At 37.1% G+C, this 13,904-nt stretch overlaps 3 protein-coding genes across 5 annotated transcripts in view; all 3 read left to right on the top strand.

Moving 5' to 3' along the window:
- Positions 1 to 2,716, top strand: part of NitFhit (ntrilase and fragile histidine triad fusion protein NitFhit) — a 4,157-nt gene extending 1,441 nt beyond the window's left edge. For both annotated transcript variants that reach the window (XM_013320447.1, XM_013320446.1), the window contains exons 4-11: positions 329 to 524; positions 622 to 754; positions 995 to 1,213; positions 1,604 to 1,807; positions 1,956 to 2,070; positions 2,184 to 2,261; positions 2,375 to 2,460; positions 2,576 to 2,716. In XM_013320447.1, the coding sequence (XP_013175901.1) occupies positions 329 to 524; positions 622 to 754; positions 995 to 1,213; positions 1,604 to 1,807; positions 1,956 to 2,070; positions 2,184 to 2,261; positions 2,375 to 2,460; positions 2,576 to 2,693 (1,149 nt within the window). In that variant the 3' untranslated portion in view covers positions 2,694 to 2,716. The remainder of the gene's footprint in view (positions 1 to 328; positions 525 to 621; positions 755 to 994; positions 1,214 to 1,603; positions 1,808 to 1,955; positions 2,071 to 2,183; positions 2,262 to 2,374; positions 2,461 to 2,575) is intronic.
- Positions 2,717 to 3,178: 462 nt separating this feature from the next.
- Cul2 (cullin 2) lies at positions 3,179 to 11,067 on the top strand. Of its 2 annotated transcripts, none has more exons than XM_013321731.1 (16): positions 3,179 to 3,313; positions 3,885 to 3,962; positions 4,385 to 4,509; positions 4,707 to 4,802; positions 5,012 to 5,105; positions 5,348 to 5,422; positions 5,656 to 5,823; positions 6,078 to 6,225; positions 6,704 to 6,873; positions 7,232 to 7,375; positions 7,459 to 7,566; positions 7,714 to 8,121; positions 8,458 to 8,667; positions 9,028 to 9,331; positions 9,647 to 9,756; positions 10,227 to 11,067. In XM_013321731.1, exons 2-16 carry the CDS (start codon positions 3,900 to 3,902, stop codon positions 10,386 to 10,388), a joined length of 2,385 nt encoding a protein of 794 aa, XP_013177185.1. In that variant the 5' UTR covers positions 3,179 to 3,313; positions 3,885 to 3,899; the 3' UTR covers positions 10,389 to 11,067. The 2 variants fall into 2 exon arrangements, with proteins under 2 accessions (XP_013177185.1, XP_013177186.1); XM_013321732.1 differs by lacking the exon at positions 3,179 to 3,313 and adding an exon at positions 3,458 to 3,582.
- Positions 11,068 to 11,794: 727 nt separating this feature from the next.
- LOC106124121 (atherin) lies at positions 11,795 to 12,929 on the top strand. The gene is made up of 2 exons (XM_013320587.1): positions 11,795 to 12,064; positions 12,343 to 12,929. The coding sequence occupies exons 1-2, from the start codon at positions 12,020 to 12,022 to the stop codon at positions 12,688 to 12,690; spliced, it is 393 nt and encodes a 130-aa protein (XP_013176041.1). The 5' UTR covers positions 11,795 to 12,019; the 3' UTR covers positions 12,691 to 12,929.
- The last annotated feature ends 975 nt before the right edge of the window (positions 12,930 to 13,904 follow it).

Raw genomic sequence — 13,904 nt, 5'->3', positions numbered from 1 at the left:
TTCACCGTAAGAACGTCGGATAAATGTACATATGTAAATCGGAAATCGAAAAACACATTGGTACATGGCGGGATTCGAACCCAGGACCTGCAGATTGCAAGTCGAGTGCTTGACCCCTGAGCCACCGATGCTCAATAGTATACTAATAAAATACTAATACTAGTTAACCTTTTCTAAAAATTTAGTTGAAATTTGGTTAATTTTTATTTCTTTATTTATCAACTCTGGTATTACAAAGTATATAAAGATATGACTAAAAACTAATTCACCTAGGGGTGGCCTTAATATTAATTTAATGATACTTCTAGTTACATTATTTTATTTTAAGGATGAACAAAATCCAACAAAAATGTTTAATACACATATAATTATAGACAACAAGGGTGACATAGTGCAGACATACAGAAAGTTGCATCTATTTGATGTAGAGATTCCAGAGAAGAATATCCGTTTGAAGGAAAGTGATTTTACAAGCCCTGGCAGCCATGTTGTCACACCTGTTGACACGCCTGTAGGAAGAATTGGTATGTAGATGATACAACAGTTTTTTTTATTTTATGTAAATACTAGCGGTTAGCTATATATTCACATTAATATATATTTAATTTCTTATTTACATAGGTTTGGAAATCTGCTATGATATGCGTTTTCCCGAACTCAGTACAACTCTTGGCTCGATGCGGGCTGATATTTTAACATTTCCATCTGCATTTACTTATGTTACTGGTATGGCACACTGGCATACATTGCTCAGGTAAATAAAAACTATATACGTTCCGCTTATATACCTAGAGGGTTAGAAAAAGTGCATACACTCTGAAGCAATTCAATAACTTACTTCAAAAATGTATTCAGTTCCGACTATAACTTTTGATAAGTCACGTGATTGTCGTGCGTCAGTCTATACATTTTTGAAGTTTGATATGGAATAGCTTCAAAGCGAAAGCACTCAGTCTAACCCTTGAGTGTTAAATACATTTCTTTTTTTTTTCAGAGCCCGAGCTATAGAGAACCAATGCTATGTAATAGCAGCAGCACAAACAGGTCAGCATAACGCAAAGAGACGTTCTTACGGACATGCGCTATGCGTGGACCCTTGGGGCGAAGTCCTAGCTGATTGCCAAGAAGAGGGTCCATGTTATAAAATTGCTGAGATATCCTCTGAAAAACTTGCTGATGTTAGACGTAATATGCCTGTATTCCAACATAGGAGGTAATTAACTTAACCCTTTCAGAGCCACCACGCTGTATGTTCAATTTAATATGTTAAAAAATGTGTAAGTCAGTAGAGTCAAAGTATCTGAATCTAATTATTCAGACTTCTATAAGTGTACTTTTAAATTTTATTGCAAAAAGTTAGGTTATAATAAGTTTTAGAGCATGGGTGGCTCAGTGGTTTCAGCACTTGACTTGTGATCTGCACGGTCCTGGGTTCGAATCCCGCCATGTACCAATGTGTTTTTACCAACCCGCACTTGGCCAGCGTGGTTGACTATGGCCTAGTCACCCCTAACTTAGGGCAGGCTCCGAGCCCCTCGGTGGGGACGTACAGTGAGCTGATGATGATGAATACGTATGATGAATACCTTTTTTATTTTCTCAGAACAGATGTGTATTCATTATACACGCTTAGTTTACGCAACAAACTCCTAGCAGAGCATTCCCTTACTACTGTAGTATCAACGACGAGCAATCAAACACAAGATGTAGAAAATAGTGAACCAATGTATGTCTTCGGGCAAGCTAAAGTACCCGAATCATGTGTCTTCTATAAAACTAACTTAACGTATGCATTTGTAAATTTAAGGTAATAAAAAAAAATTAACACTTTCAATGCCACTCAAGAGAACAGTTTAAAAAACTTGAAGTGGCATGGAGAGTGTTTAAATGATGATTAATTAAATTATAAATTCAATATGTTCTATATTAAACATTTTCTTGATTTGTTTTTGTAGATGTGTTATACCAGGACATGTTCTAATCGCCCCTATAAGATTAGCAGAAAGAAACAGAGATCTCAATGATGAAGAGGCTTCAGATTTCTTTAAAACTGTCAGATTAGTACAAAGGGTTAGTTGGATTTATTTATTTTTAAATTCCATAGACAAAACCCTGTCAGTTTCGTTTCCAATAGGTTACAAAAGTGTTATGTTGTTTTTATATCAATTTTATTTATGTTACAGTTAATGGAGAAAGTACATAACGTTAATTCAAGTACAGTTACCATTCAGGATGGGCCTGAGGCCGGTCAGACAATAAAGGTAATGTAAACATTATTGTTATAAAATATTTGGCCTTAGTTGTTCAGGTGGCATTCAAAAGGTTAACTTTGAAATGCAAATATTTTATCTGTCTAACAATTGTTTTTTTACAGCATGTTCATTGTCACATATTACCAAGGAAGAAAGGCGACTTCATAGACAACGACCTTATTTATTTAGAACTGGCTAAACATGACAAGTAAGGAATTTTACATTGTTTTTTTCTTGTTAACTTGTTATGGTATAAAATAGGCTTAAATTGTCTTCATCCAGTTTTTTTTTTCATTTTTAAATGTCAATACTTTTTTCGACAGGGTATCACCAACACAGCCAAGAAAGCCGGCGAGAAGCTTGCAAGAGATGAGAGAAGAAGCTGCCATGTTACGCAAGGAACTTGAAATTATGACACAAGAATCCGAAAAACATAATTGACACATTTATATCTTAATTTTAAGTTAGTGAAAAAATTATTGTGAATAATTCTTATAAAAATAATTATTATTGAATAATGTAAATAAAATGTGAATTATTGTAATGTGTAATTTATTTTTAAACTCGTCATGGTAGGTCTTGGTTAAATAAAATCCATGGAACCTAGTATTTTCACACTTATCCATTCCTACAAAACATGAAGCACTAGATTATGTAACTAACTAAATATATAAATAACTTTTAAGAACGTTGCTTTAGTGATTTTCAAAGGGCAAAGGGTCTCTCATATTCAAACGATTTAAAGAGGCACAGTTCCATTAGATACTTAGTAATCCTTTTTTTCGTGTATAACATTTACCTTTATCACCTTTAACAATTTTATTCGCAGTCTTCCATTTAATATGTATGCCGTGGCGAAAAGCCTTGGATCTTAACCTAAAAAATAATTTTGACTATTCGCCTATAAAAAAACAAATGTCAAAATTGTAGAATTGGTTGGTTTTTGCTTGCGGATTCTGCGAAATATTTTCTATTATTTTTGTAACTGCCTCTAATTTACTAAGTGCTTAAAAGGCGATAAAGTTTCCAAAGCAAAGATAGTGCGATAGGGTGATTTAAAAGTGAGTTTAGCATTGGGTTATATTTATTAACTTAAATTATTTTGGTTGTACGTCGATACTGCTGAGTAATTTTGTGAACGATCTTATAGTTGCTTTATCCCGCTGTTGTCACGATGCCAAGTATATTGCGTTGCTGGATTTTGCAGCACGACCTCGTATGATATTCAAGACATACAATGTTCTTTACATATAATCCTTTATCACTTCATGAGGCGGCGACTTGAACCAAAACATATACTCCTCTTGACATTAAGATCTAGAAGGGTTTGGTACAGTGTGTTCCTAATTAACAATGAATATTCCAATTTTTTTTATCCAAGCAATGCATGTCTGTGGAAAATTTCTTAATGTTTACAACACAAATGCATATATAATGAATGACCTATTTTGTTATTGTTTACGACATAAAGTTGGAATGTCTTTGTAATATTCAAAAGTTTCTCTGTAAACAAATGACAAATTGCAATACATAATTTAAATTATTACCTACACCTTTTAAAATAATACACTATACCTACAAATATCTAGTTATATAGATATTGATTTTAATCATTATTTCCTTTTTTTGCAGGCACATGATCTTTCAATGATGTCCCTAAAACCGAGAAATGTGGACTTCCAGGAGACTTGGGCAAGCCTTAAGGAGACAGTATGTATTTCATAATTACTTGCAGAAGATGACAATTTAACATGCTAAGCCCTTGATAGGACCTTTCCTATTACTATAAGTTTCCACACTGCATAATATTGCTGCTATCCTTGTGTTTTAGGTTTTACCAATAAGTAAATCAATTACTTTTTATATAAAAGAACAAACAAGTAAAATGGCAGCCAAAAGTTTAATAGTTCATAAGTCATCTCCCTCTCATGACTTGATTTACTTGACTTAAGGCTGAGGGTGTCCACAGTGCGCCGCTAGCTCGCTCTATCTTGTACTCTGTGTTAAGTCTCGGGCCATGTCAGCACAATTGTCTTCATGACGGCAGCCATCATCTACCTCTTAGTTCATACAAATACATATAACACTGTTAAAAACATGAATGTTTATAAAAAGCCTTTATATACTTTTAGGTGGCAGGAGTTGTGGCGTTACGGGCAGTAGAGCGTGCTGTGTGGAACATGCGCTTCTCTGATGTATATGCACTATGTGTGGCACATCCGGAGCCTCTCGCTGACCGTCTATATGATGAGACTAGGTACATTGTTTCTACAGTCAAATTGGGATAAGGGTGAAACATTTATAAGCGAGAGTCATTGCCTGGTCTCAACAGACAATCTCCATATGCGAGAAACCTTTATAAGCAATAAAAATTATTAGTATATTGTATTTTGTTTGTTAACCTTATTTAGTTCTGTTTTGCTATTTATTTAATTGTACATTATTCTTTTCTAGAAATTTCTTGGAAGAGCATGTCGGAGAACTATTGAAAAGAGTTCAAGGAAATGCATCACTTGAAAGCAGTGATTACAATGATGGTCTGCTTACGAGGTGAGTAGAATCATGTTATTTCTTTAACAACTTCAAAAAGGAGGAGGTTCTCAATTGATCTGTATGTTTTTTTTTTGTTTGTTGATTACTCCGCCCCTAGTAGTCTGATATATTCATCATTCTTTTTTTGTTTGAAGGGTGTTGTATGATTTATAAATTGTAAAGTTTGTTATGTGATATTTATTTCGTCTTTATAAAAATGTCTGCAGGTATGTTGCGGCTTGGAGGGAGTACAGTCAGGGTGTAGCTTATCTCAACAGTCTATACTCTTATCTCAATCTGCAGCATGTTAAGAAACAGAAGGTGAGTTATTTTAAGTTTATTTACTAACTAGCTCCTAGACTCTGTCCGTGCAGAATTTAAAAAAAAACTTAACATGCGGCCTATGTGTTCTTACAGACTATATATTGCAAATCTATACCAAATTTTAGCAAATCTGTTCAGCTATCATTACGTACATTCATCCATCTAAACATTCGCATTTATAATATTAGTAAGATATACAATTTGGTCTAATAAATCAAACATATTTTGCTGTATTCCAGGTTTCTGATGCGGAAATAATATATGGCTCAGCAGCCACTGTTAGCTGTCCAGAGCACGACTCCAGACAATTAGAGGTAAACACTAGTTTTAAATCTATCTCAAAAAACATATTCAGGATTGCAGGAGTGATGGAAAAAACCGTTTATATGATGAATAAATATTTTTTATACACCCTATATAATTGATCAAGTAATCGATCGGTTAATGGGGTAATCAACACAGTTATGGACCCTTAGATGAATTGCCAATAAAGTTTAATTAAAAAAAAAAATACCAGCAAAAATAATTATTAATGTATATAATATAGGTGGGTGAGTTGGGGCTGGTGACATGGGAGCGCATCCTGGTGCAGTCGCTGTCTGCGGGATTGACAGCGCGCATTGTGGCCGCACTGAGTGCTGCACGCGACTGTCAGCTTGAACCCTCCATGGCTGATGTGCTGCATGCTGCTATACACAGCGCGGTGCATGCACAAGTATGATTTGATATATAATATTTACTATATTATACCTTGTTAAATTCGTCTAGTAAAATGTTGCCTGAAAGCAGTCATACCTTCAAACTTTAGTGATTTATGCGTTTTTTTTTAAATTGGTCCAATTTTATTTAGTTACTGTAAAGTGGATTTGGTCAGAATTCCAGTTGTTGTAATAAGAGTTAATAATATACTATGGAAGAATCAAATTAGGGTAAAATCCCCATTTATTGACACTTGAAACATTCCTCTAGGCTCACCGTGTACGCGCACCGCTGCAGCTGTACCAGCAACTAGTCCTGGAGCCCTACTTGACGGCTGCTGCCACGCACCACGCTTGCCGTGCCGCCAGCCTGCTGCAGGACGGAGACATATCCCATTATATGAAGCATACACTTGAAGGTGCGTCATCAAATGCTTACTACATTATGACCTTAATAAATAAGTCAAAATACTATAGTAGTAAATTATTCAAACTTTCGTGAGACATTATACTAAACTGATATATAAACACGGCTAAATACTCACGTATATCTGTCCGGTGGCTGCACCGACTAGTTTCTTCCCTTCATCAGGATGAGTGGTACTGGTATTATATCGCGGACGCGGCCCGTCGCTCACTGCGCGCCTGCGCTCTTAGGGCGCGTCTTGAGGGGGCGGGGGGCGCGGGTTGCGCCGGCGTCGTCGACGATGTTGATACCAAAGCGTCGGTGGTGTTGTTGTTGAAGTGTTTAGCCGTGTTTATATATCAGTTTACTATAGTAGTAGATAAAATTTTGGATCGAGTTGTGTGGATTCCTCCTCAGGAACTACTAGTAAACCAAATCTCTTGATTTACGTGGTCAATAAATTATTTATAAACTTTTTGTTTTACATACAGGTTTGGAGCGTGAAATAATGCTGGCGTGTCGCTACCTGCATTCGTCGTCGCGCGAGGCGGTACGCGCGTGCTACGAGCGCGCTGCAGTGGCCGCGCACCTGCCCGCACTGCACGCGCACACCGAGCGTCTGCTGCGCGAAGCCTGCGCCGATACACCTGAAGCCCTGCAGGTATAAATTGATAACGCCAGGCAATTCGACAGCCTTGGTGGTAGACCAAGAAATGGGGATTTTACCCTAATTTAATTATTCATATAAGGGTAGAATCTCCATTTATTGGCCAATAGCTGTCGACCGTGATTTCGTTGACGTGGAATTAAAAAATAGTAGCCTATGTGTTCTTCCAGATTATGTTCTACATATATGCCAAATTTCATTAATCCATGCAGCCGTTCTGGAGATACCTTCTAACAAACATCCATTCATCTATTATTAAAATTAGAAGTTAACACATTTCGTGATGTGAAGGCTCTTTTACTTTTAATTTTTACTATGTGATAATTAATCGTTTGTTCGTATGTTTGGTCAGCGTCGTGAGGATCTGAAGCGCATGTACACGTTGCTGAAGCCGATGAGTGGACAGGGGGCGCTGCGACCGCTGGTGGATGCAGCGCACGCACAGACCGCACGCGATGGCCTGCTGCTGCTTGCCAGCGAGCACAGCAAGGATGAAGTATGTGACAGTGGATGGCAGACCCGAGTTTATGCCGATTTGTTTTTTTTTATGATTAGTTTTTGCATGTTGTATTTTGACAGGCGCACACGCACTTCGTGAACGCAATGTTATCGCTACACAAGAAGTACAGCAAACTGTTCAATGAGGTGTTCGGAGGCGCGCAGGCGTTCGTTGGCGCACTTGATAAAGTGAGTTCAATTGACATCTCTTTCATTCTCTTTAAAAAAACAAGGAGACAACGATATATTTTACCAAGCTTCAATAGTGAATCTTTTGCGTTATGATTAAAAAATTGTTTAGTATACTTAATCTAGCTACTAAGTGTTAATTCGCAGGCGTGCAGTGCGGTAGTTAACGCACGGGAGCCGGGAGAGACATCAGCAAAAGCACCAGAGCTTCTCGCACGATACTGCGACGCGCTGCTCCGACGTCGTGGTGCGGACGCAGACGCTGATGATAAGTTAGCAGCCGCCATCATCGTATTCAAATACGTCGACGATAAAGATGTCTTCCAGAAGCACTACTCTAGAGCACTCGCCAGACGTCTGATACATCAACTATCAGCCTCCATGGAACAAGAGGAAGCGATGATAAATCGCCTCAAAGCTGCCTGCGGATACGAGTTTACCAACAAGTTGCACAGAATGTTCACAGATGTCGCTGTCTCCGCGGATCTCAATGCAAAGTTTCAACAGCATCTCAGAGATAATAATCTATCGTTGAACACAGGATTCTTTATACAGGTTGGTTTTTTAAACTATGGTTATTGATGAACTCAAATTTTTCATAATTACAGTCGCTTATAGTAAATTTATTTACATATCTACACTAAGGGAGTACTTTAAGGAACTAAGGCCTGCAGTATTATACCATATATCTGTTACCCACGACTCTGTACACGTGCGATTAAAAAAACCCTAAGTAGTTATGTGTTCTTCCAGACTATGTGTGTGCCAAATTTCATCAAAATCCGTTGAGCCGGAAATGCCTTTAAAGAAACATCCATTCATCCAAACCTTCGATTTTATAATATTAGTAAGAAACAAGATTTTAAGTATTACGTAGTATATGTGATGTAGGTGCTACAAGCGGGGGCGTGGCCGCTGGGCGGGGCGATGGCGCCGCTGGCCCCGCCCGCACAGCTGGAGCGACCGGCGCGCCTGTTCGAGGCGTTCTATCGCGGCTCTTTCAGCGGTCGCCGGCTGGCATGGCTACACCATCTCTGTACTGGCGAGCTGCGCACGCGCTATACACAGCGCGTCTACCACATCAGCGCTACCACACCACAGGTAAACTTACGATAGACAAATCACTGCAATTATTTATTGTTGTCAGCTATCACATGGCACTACTAGATGATTAAGGCTATTTAAGTAGTAATCTTCTATTACTGGATCACCTTTTCATTCTTTAGTCAAAATTGTGTAAGACAACATATGCCTGGTTTACATTATGCCAGTACAATTGGACAGTGGCATTGGCATGGACTGTTTTGGCTCATTGGCACCAGTTAGTATTTACATAACGCCAGTTGTAAGCTAGCGATGATATTAGGCGCTACTGACCTACTGTACTTACATTATGTAAACCAGACATAAGGGTTACTGCGTATATTTTTTTTACTAAATTTACAATAAATGTGTTTGTAGTGTGCGCTGCTGCTTATGTTCGAGAACGTGGACAATGTGAGCGTGCGCGAAGCGAAGGACACGTTACAACTGACCGGTGAAGCGTGGACGCGTCACGTGCGTCCCCTGCTGGATGCTGGCTTGATAGCTGCGCGTGGCAACGTCCCCTCCCTCACAAGCCCCGCCTCTGCCCCGGGGGCGGAGTCAGACGGTGCGGGAGCGGCGCAGGAGGACGACGCTGATGCGGAGCTCTTACTTAACCTTACCTTCACCAGCAAGCGTACGAAGCTGCGGCTGACATGCGGCGCCGCGCCCACACACTCCGGTAGGTTGACACCATTTAAACTCCGCCCACATTTTGTTCACCTTTGATCACAATATGTAAGTCAGCATCAGGTACTTTTTCCGGTGTAGCCTAATGGCTTCCGAATCCCACCATTCGAATATTGTAAACTAGCCTAGCACAAGCATAGAGCTTAATTGGAATGGTAAAAAAAAATTAGTTATTTAACAAAAATCTGCTAATATAAAAAAAATTACACGTTTAATATCCTTGATTCACGTCCCAAGGTGTTTTCTTAGTTTGAGAAATAATTTTAATATGTTAAAGATGTCATTTAGATAGTATGTATGTATGTAGGAGGCAGTGGTGGGAGCGGGTCTGGTGGTGGCGGGGAGCCGGCGCACTGCGAGGACGACCGCAAGATGTACCTGCAGGCCGCGCTCGTGCGCATCATGAAACAGAGGAAGGTCAGTCATGTCACAGCACCATACACTGCACATATACCAAAACTTACAAATTTCCCTATAAACTCTGGAACTACTAGAAAACTATAAACTAAACCGATGATTTACCGTGGTTTTCTGATACCAAAATCATTATATAGTTATACTAACTGTCGCCCGCAACTCCGTCCGCGTGGAATGAAAAAAAACTAATTAGTTCCTGGCAAATTTTCTATTTTTTTTTCACCTTTTAGTCCTTCCCTAGACCTCCACGAACATTTCAAGACCAAAATAAGATAAATCCGTTCAGCCGTTCCCCAGTTTTAGCGAGACTAACGAACAGCAAATAATTTTTATATAGTAATATCTGTTTTGTCAAAGATGAATTTTATTTAAAAAGTTTTATTTAAGCTTAGTTTATCTTAAGTCTTAGGTTACATCTTAGTTTTGAATACTAAATTTTAAACAACGAATAAAATAAATGTTTCTCTCAGGTGTTGCGGCACACGGAATTAATCCAGGAAGTGGTGGCGCAAGCTCGGGGCTCGTTCGCGCCATCTGTCGCCATGATCAAGAAGTGCATAGAGTCTCTCATAGACAAGCAGTATCTAGAGCGAGCGCCGGGCACTCTCGACACGTACGCCTACCTCGCGTAGGACCACACCTCCAGACCACGCCCCTTCACTTGCTACAAACCACGCCCCCACCCTCCTGTTGGGTTATTGCACCAACATAACTAATCAATATACAGTTATATATAATTATGATTAAATTTAGTAGAATTTGGGTTACCATGGCAACGGAGCTAAGAATTCACATCTTTGTGTACTGAAATTTCTCATGTCCCTATTTTAGTCATACTTTTTTTTCGCTAAAATTTGTTGCCTTTTAGAGTTATAAGCGCTATAATTTAATTTTCTGTTTTTTTTTTGTTGCAGCATTTTAATCTCATCTCTTTAGCTCGTCTAAGTATAGTTTAAAAAATATTAAATTTAATATATTTAGTATATATAAGCTCCGTGCCATTTCATTGGAAACCTCATATATATAGCCTTGGTAGAAATATATTATAAATTTTAATTTGAAAAATAATCTTTATAATAAATGCAATTCGTAGTAATAAATTTTATTCATGATTTTAGTAATTATTTCCGTAAAAAATATTTAGTTTGTGTTTGCACTAAGGGTAGGTTTCCATTGTCGAAACACTTGAATAAATTTGTCATGTTTTTTCCGTTTAAAAACATTTAAATACAATTTTTATATCATTAGAATTGTCGTTCGGAAAACCACCATAATTATAAATTAAATTCGAAAGTGTTATAATTTTTTTATAGATTTTACGAAAATAGTTTGAAAAAAAAATAAAAGAAACGCCCTTAAATGAAGCAATTACAATAAATGTATTTAATAAAGTTTCAGATATTGTTTTTTTATTATATCTGTATTTTTATCTTTTTTTTTAACAGATTATGTTTGAAGTCTATCTGAAAATGGAATTGTAAATGGTAGGTTAATAATTTGTATATTAATTAACGAGAAAGTGTGTTCTATAGTTAGCGAGCACTACATCTCAAACATTGACCTTTATAAATGGATAGGCTATGAACTATGGTATTTTGTGCCTAGTTGTCGCCATTTTGGCGCTGATAGTTGCGGTTGATAGCGGTGGTGAGGATTGGAACTAATCAAGATATAATTGTCAAGAACTTCAACAGGCGCGTTTAAATTGGAACAAAGCTGTCAACCTATCCATTTATAGAGTTCAGTGCATCTCAAATTATAATTTATCTATTAAATATTATTTAATAAATATTGTACGGATGCCGTTTATTTTTTGTTTTATAATTAGATGTAAGTTTCTTTTTAGGTCAGTTCCCTTTATATGCGTCCACAAAATTATAATACGAAGTTTTCGAGTATCGATATTGTAAAGGCAATTTACTTTACCATGGTTTTAGTTAGATAAAAAAATACTAAATAGTGAAAATAATAATAATTGCATTACGTTGAAGTTTGTAATATTTGTCACTTTTTAAATAATGCAATAGTAAAAAAAACTTATTTCAAATGACGTAAAATATTGAACATGCTTATAATGCATTTTCACAATAAATTACTATTATTAAATGCATGTCAAATTACTTAATTTGAAACCTATTCGCGTAACAGACATGTTAGTGTAGATGTATGCAAGTTTCTATGTGAATAACGCAATCGTGTCACGGACATGTGATATGGGTTGGAATATATGTCTGCGTAGTGTACAGTTTCGCCTCCGACAACCATGTTACTCCTAGGCGTCATCTGTTCCATATTAGCGCTGCTGCAGGTAAGATACATTTTTAATACTAAAAACCGTTAATCATGGGTTTCTGAGACTAAAATCCCCGACGACAATATATTGCTAATGGTTTTATCAAAGCTAATGACAGAGAACCTTTGGTCTCAGAAACCAATGGTGTGACATTTTTTCTTTACAGGGTTGTCCAATTTTATGGCAGTACTGAGTCTAATACTAAAGCTTTACTAAGAGACTATAAACAATTTAATGACCGAGTGTAAAATTGAAGAGAGAATAAAGATCAGCCATTACTTTTATTATTCCAGCAAGCGCACTCCCAGTGCCTACCGACAGCGTACTGCTTGCCAGCGCCGGCACCTGCTCCGGTCGTTATTCCAGCTGCTCCAGCCGCGCCAATCGTGCTCCCAGCTGCCCCAGCCCCGCCTACCGCTGCACTAGCCGCAATCACTCCGCTGCTAGCATCAACTATCTCTGCATCGCTAGCCACGGCCCTACCTCCGCTGCTAGAAGCGGCACTACCTGCAGTGCTATCTTCGACGCTAGCTGCAGCAGCCCCCTTGTTGGCAGCTGCTTTACCTCCCTGCGCCCCCGCACCTGTTACTTGCGCCGCGCTCCCCACCTGCCCCTTATCACCGCCGGTATTGTACCTTTAATATGCGTTTATAAAATAAACCCATTTCGAAATTTGTTGTGTTAAAATTAATATTTTGCTTTTCCTTATCTCTTTGGTTATTTAGGGTTTTTGAATTACATTTGTTGTGATTAAATACTTGTGTAATGTTGGGAAAAAATACGAAAATGTGCCAGTGTATTGATCTAACACTAGCCTTACGAACATTTGTGTTGTGTGTCGACGTTTGTGTCCCCTCACTATTCATTCTGACACTTGACTTTGTAACGAAAGCACGTCATTGGCGCGAAAAGATTCTAACTAATAATGTATAAAAGTAATATGTATTTACAATTAAATTACGATATGAGTAAAGTTTTGATTTAATTTTGTTACAGGATACTGAAGAATAAATATTTATATCTTTATATGTATAGATTTATTTACACATTTAAATTAGAATGTACAAATTCCTAAAATTAACATATATTTAGTTTAAAAGTTGCGTTGGAAAGGGCAAGGGGCAAAAATAGTGTCTAAAGAAGTTAACATTTTTAATAAATTTTTGTGTGCACAGGTAAATAAAAGCCACAACTGCAAGTAATAAAATATTTTATTCCTTTGGTTACAGAATTTAATTAATATATTAAATTCTTAACAATTTATTGACGGACCCGCATCCATTTTTCTTAGTTTCTTACAAAACAAGAGGATGGCTGCAAGACCTCCCGCACCCAAAACTACAAACTATTATAAATCTAATATCACAGTAAAAAGAAAAACTATTTTTAATTATTTTAGTAGTTTAATATTTGGGTGTTACCATTTTCTAATCATAAATTAACACTACAGATAAAAAACGGATACTAAATTAACGTTTTTGTGATTTAATCTTAAAAATAATCTGTTTTTTAATAACTATTGTAGCAACTGTGGTATAAATGTTTTTCTTTTTACCGTGTGTACCCCTTAAAAGTTAAAATTGAATACAAAATAAGATAAAATTCATAGACAATTTTTAATACCACAGTTTGAGAAGCGAAATACTGGGTTATGGCAAAAAATGAGCGGATTTTTATCTCAGATATTATTATTTATGGCAACACACGGAAGTAAAGTTTTTGACCAAAATTTTTATACTTTACCAATCATTACAAAGTTAAATAAAATTAAAAAAAAATGGATACAAGTTTTATTGACAATTTTCTATGAAACAAATACACTGACTAGATTTTTGACTATTTTATTCAATTTAAA

The sequence above is a fragment of the Papilio xuthus genome, unplaced genomic scaffold, assembly GCF_000836235.2.
Source record: "Papilio xuthus unplaced genomic scaffold, Pxut_1.1 DF825946.1, whole genome shotgun sequence".
Classification (NCBI taxonomy): Eukaryota; Metazoa; Arthropoda; class Insecta; order Lepidoptera; family Papilionidae; genus Papilio; species Papilio xuthus.
This window is presented reverse-complemented; position numbering and strand designations above follow the sequence as displayed.

Bases quoted from the DNA above. Each gene is read 5' to 3' on its own strand.
- LOC106124121 (XM_013320587.1), top strand. From the start codon at position 12,020: ATGTTACTCCTAGGCGTCATCTGTTCCATATTAGCGCTGCTGCAG. The intron at 12,065-12,342 runs GTAAGATACATT...TTATTATTCCAG, and splicing joins CCATATTAGCGCTGCTGCAG to CAAGCGCACTCCCAGTGCCT.
- Cul2 (XM_013321731.1), top strand. From the start codon at position 3,900: ATGATGTCCCTAAAACCGAGAAATGTGGACTTCCAGGAGACTTGGGCA. The intron at 7,567-7,713 runs GTGAGTTCAATT...GTTAATTCGCAG, and splicing joins TCGTTGGCGCACTTGATAAA to GCGTGCAGTGCGGTAGTTAA. The intron at 8,668-9,027 runs GTAAACTTACGA...ATGTGTTTGTAG, and splicing joins TCAGCGCTACCACACCACAG to TGTGCGCTGCTGCTTATGTT.